We start from the raw sequence: 2781 nt of genomic DNA, 5'->3' as shown, positions 1-2781 counted from the left end.
CTAGGAAAGTTAGTTATGCCTCTGCGAAAATGCATAAGAACTTTTTCCTTATAGGAACATTTATTGCTGATTGATGTAAGTTGTTGAAGAAAATACTTCAAGATTATAAGGTAGGATAACTCTCCGAGTGACAACATACGAACAACGGCAACGTTTTACATTTATTAATATTACATCGAGGGACGTAACTGATGAGTAGATAAATTTTTTTTTAGAAATTATGTATAAAATCCCATATTCAACATAGGTATAAAATACATAAAAAAAAATTTCTTAGTGCAAGAAACCCATGTTTAACATAGATCGAAAATATATTATAAAAATAATGTTTTTCTATTTGTATAAAATCTCAGATTCATCATAGGTTGGAAATACATAAAGGAAAATAATGGTTTTTCTTAGTATAAAAACTGAGATTCATCATAGATAGAAAATATACCTGGAAAATGTTTTTCTTAGGATAAAAAATCCCATATTCAACTTAGATAGAAAATATATTAGAAAATAATTATCTTTCTGAGTATAAAATCTCATAATCAACATAGATAGGAAATACATCAGAAATATGATTTTTCTTAATATAAAAATCCCATATTCAAAATAGAAAATATATTAGAAAATTTATTATTTTTCTTAGTATAAAAACCCATATTTAACATAATTGAAAAATATATCAGAAAAATAATTATTTTTATTCATATAAGATCCCGTATTAAACACAGACTACGTAGAAATCCGGGCTTTACATGCTTTTACGAATTCCTTTGAAACATGTATACGACTCTGGTATGGGCAAACGATGCTTTAATTACCTGATGTCCAAAGAAAAAAAAAGTTGAAGAAATGGAAGAAGATTGAACAATCTTTTACCATAAGTGAATAATTCTGAATTATTAAGGGGGGAAATTAACCCCCTTAATTAGCCCCCAGGGTTGTTGCGGGCTTCTGTCAAACCTGAAACAAAAAATGAGTAAGTTTTTATATTTCTTTTAAAGTACAGAGAGAGGTATTTCATTTTCACACAGAACAATAAACTTGCATATAAAATAGAAAAAGTACATTTAGATACTATATAGATAGATAGTCTAGATTAATTAAACTGATTAGACAGAAATTTCTTGTTCCTAGAGATGCTACTGTAAATAATTTGGTTAAATGTTCTGTCCTTTCACAAAAATTCGTCTTGGCCATTACGTACATGTGTATATATATATACGCGTGCACACATTTATATACACATACATTATATATAATATATGTATTATATATGTATATATTAATACACGTATATATATATATATACGTATATATATATATATGTATATATATATATATATATATATATATATATATATATTGTAATAACAATATAAATAATAATAAGAATTTATAACTTTGATATCGAATGAACATCGTTTCGAACAGCTACTAAGAATTATTCTTTCAAACTCACCTCACCTTATCGCTTATGATAGCCGTAGCTATTCCCGTGGTCGTGGCCGTAGCCTCCGTGGTCGTGGCCATACCCTCCTCCGTGGTCGTGCCCGTACCCACCATGATCATGGCCGTATCCTCCATGGTCGTGGCCGTAGCCTTTGTGGTCGTGCCCATAGCCACCGTGATCATGGCCATATCCATCATCATGGCCATATCCATCATCATGACCGTATCCGCCGCCACTATGGCCGTATCCGCCACTGCTATGGCCGTATCCGCCACCACTATGGCCGTATCCGCCACCACTATGGCCGTATCCGCCGCCACCGTGGCCGTATCCGCCACCACTATGGCCGTATCCGCCGCCACCGTGGCCGTAACCATAATCCACTTCTTTGTAAGCTCTGTATTTATACCTGGGACCACTGAGCGTTTTGTATCCGTAGTCGTAATATCCGTAGAACGAGAGAGATTCCTGGATAATAGAGATGAGAATCAGCGGAAAAACCTGAAAAAAAGTAGATAGAAACTTGCAATAGAAGTTATGGTTGGTTGTAGGGAGTGAGGGTTAGGGGGGGGAAGGGTCTCTTGTAACTTTCAGTGGGTCACAGTGAGACCATTAGGGCGTCAAGAGAGAGATTCTTAAGTGAGTGTTTCAGGGTCAGTAAAAATGACTGTTTTGTCGAAGATGTTTCAGAAATTGATTACAGTAGAAGGAATCTTGTTTGCTTCACTTTGACAACGAATTGACTGCTCATGTGCGTGTGTGTGTGTGTGTTAGAAGAGAGAGAGAGAGAGAGAGAGAGAGAGAGAGAGAGAGAGAGAGAGAGAGATGGTATACTGTTAGATATATTTTTAATTAATCTTTTCTACCCAAAAGCCATGTAAAGAAATCATGTCAATAGCCACACGGGACACACATAAAGAAGTACACACACACACGTATTACTTACTATCCTTCTTGAGAGCATGATGACAATATCCAAAGTTTCGGTCGATAGAGTCCACCTTAAGCTCGTTTTCTCCTGTGAAAAGATATTAAAATGAAAATTCTAATTAATTACTTGAAAATATTCATAACGCGTATTTCTATAGGGTTACTAGTTAGCTGACCGAACTCTCTGCACAAGAGAATTTTCGGATTTTGAAAATGGTAAACACGGCCAAAAAAAAAAAAAAAAATAGTGATAAAGTACAAAGCCGTATTTGTGAAAGCATTACAAATCAAAATATGTTCTTAGTTTAAAGATAGTTTTCATTTTATATGCAATTAATTTCAGTAAATGGTAAAATATTTTATTGAATGAAACATTAAACGTAATGAATGAAGTATGAGTGCAACTG

The 2781-nt window shown here is 33.8% G+C and overlaps 1 protein-coding gene across 2 annotated transcripts; it reads right to left on the bottom strand.

Annotated features, from left to right (window-relative positions):
- Window positions 1-286: 286 nt before the first annotated feature.
- LOC135197009 (TATA-binding protein-associated factor 2N-like) lies at window positions 287-2458 on the bottom strand. 2 transcript variants are annotated; one of them, XM_064223903.1, is made up of 3 exons: window positions 2391-2458; window positions 1454-1945; window positions 287-954 (listed from the first exon to the last, which is right to left on the bottom strand). In XM_064223903.1, the coding sequence occupies exons 1-2, from the start codon at window positions 2406-2408 to the stop codon at window positions 1460-1462; spliced, it is 504 nt and encodes a 167-aa protein (XP_064079973.1). In that variant the 5' UTR covers window positions 2409-2458; the 3' UTR covers window positions 287-954; window positions 1454-1459. The 2 variants fall into 2 exon arrangements, with proteins under 2 accessions (XP_064079973.1, XP_064079983.1); XM_064223913.1 differs by having other exon boundaries at window positions 1459-1945.
- Window positions 2459-2781: the final 323 nt, after the last annotated feature.

Source organism: Macrobrachium nipponense, chromosome 23, assembly GCF_015104395.2.
Source record: "Macrobrachium nipponense isolate FS-2020 chromosome 23, ASM1510439v2, whole genome shotgun sequence".
Taxonomy (NCBI): Eukaryota; Metazoa; Arthropoda; class Malacostraca; order Decapoda; family Palaemonidae; genus Macrobrachium; species Macrobrachium nipponense.
The sequence above is the reverse complement of the archived record's forward strand: the minus strand, read 5'-3'. Positions and strand labels throughout refer to the sequence as shown.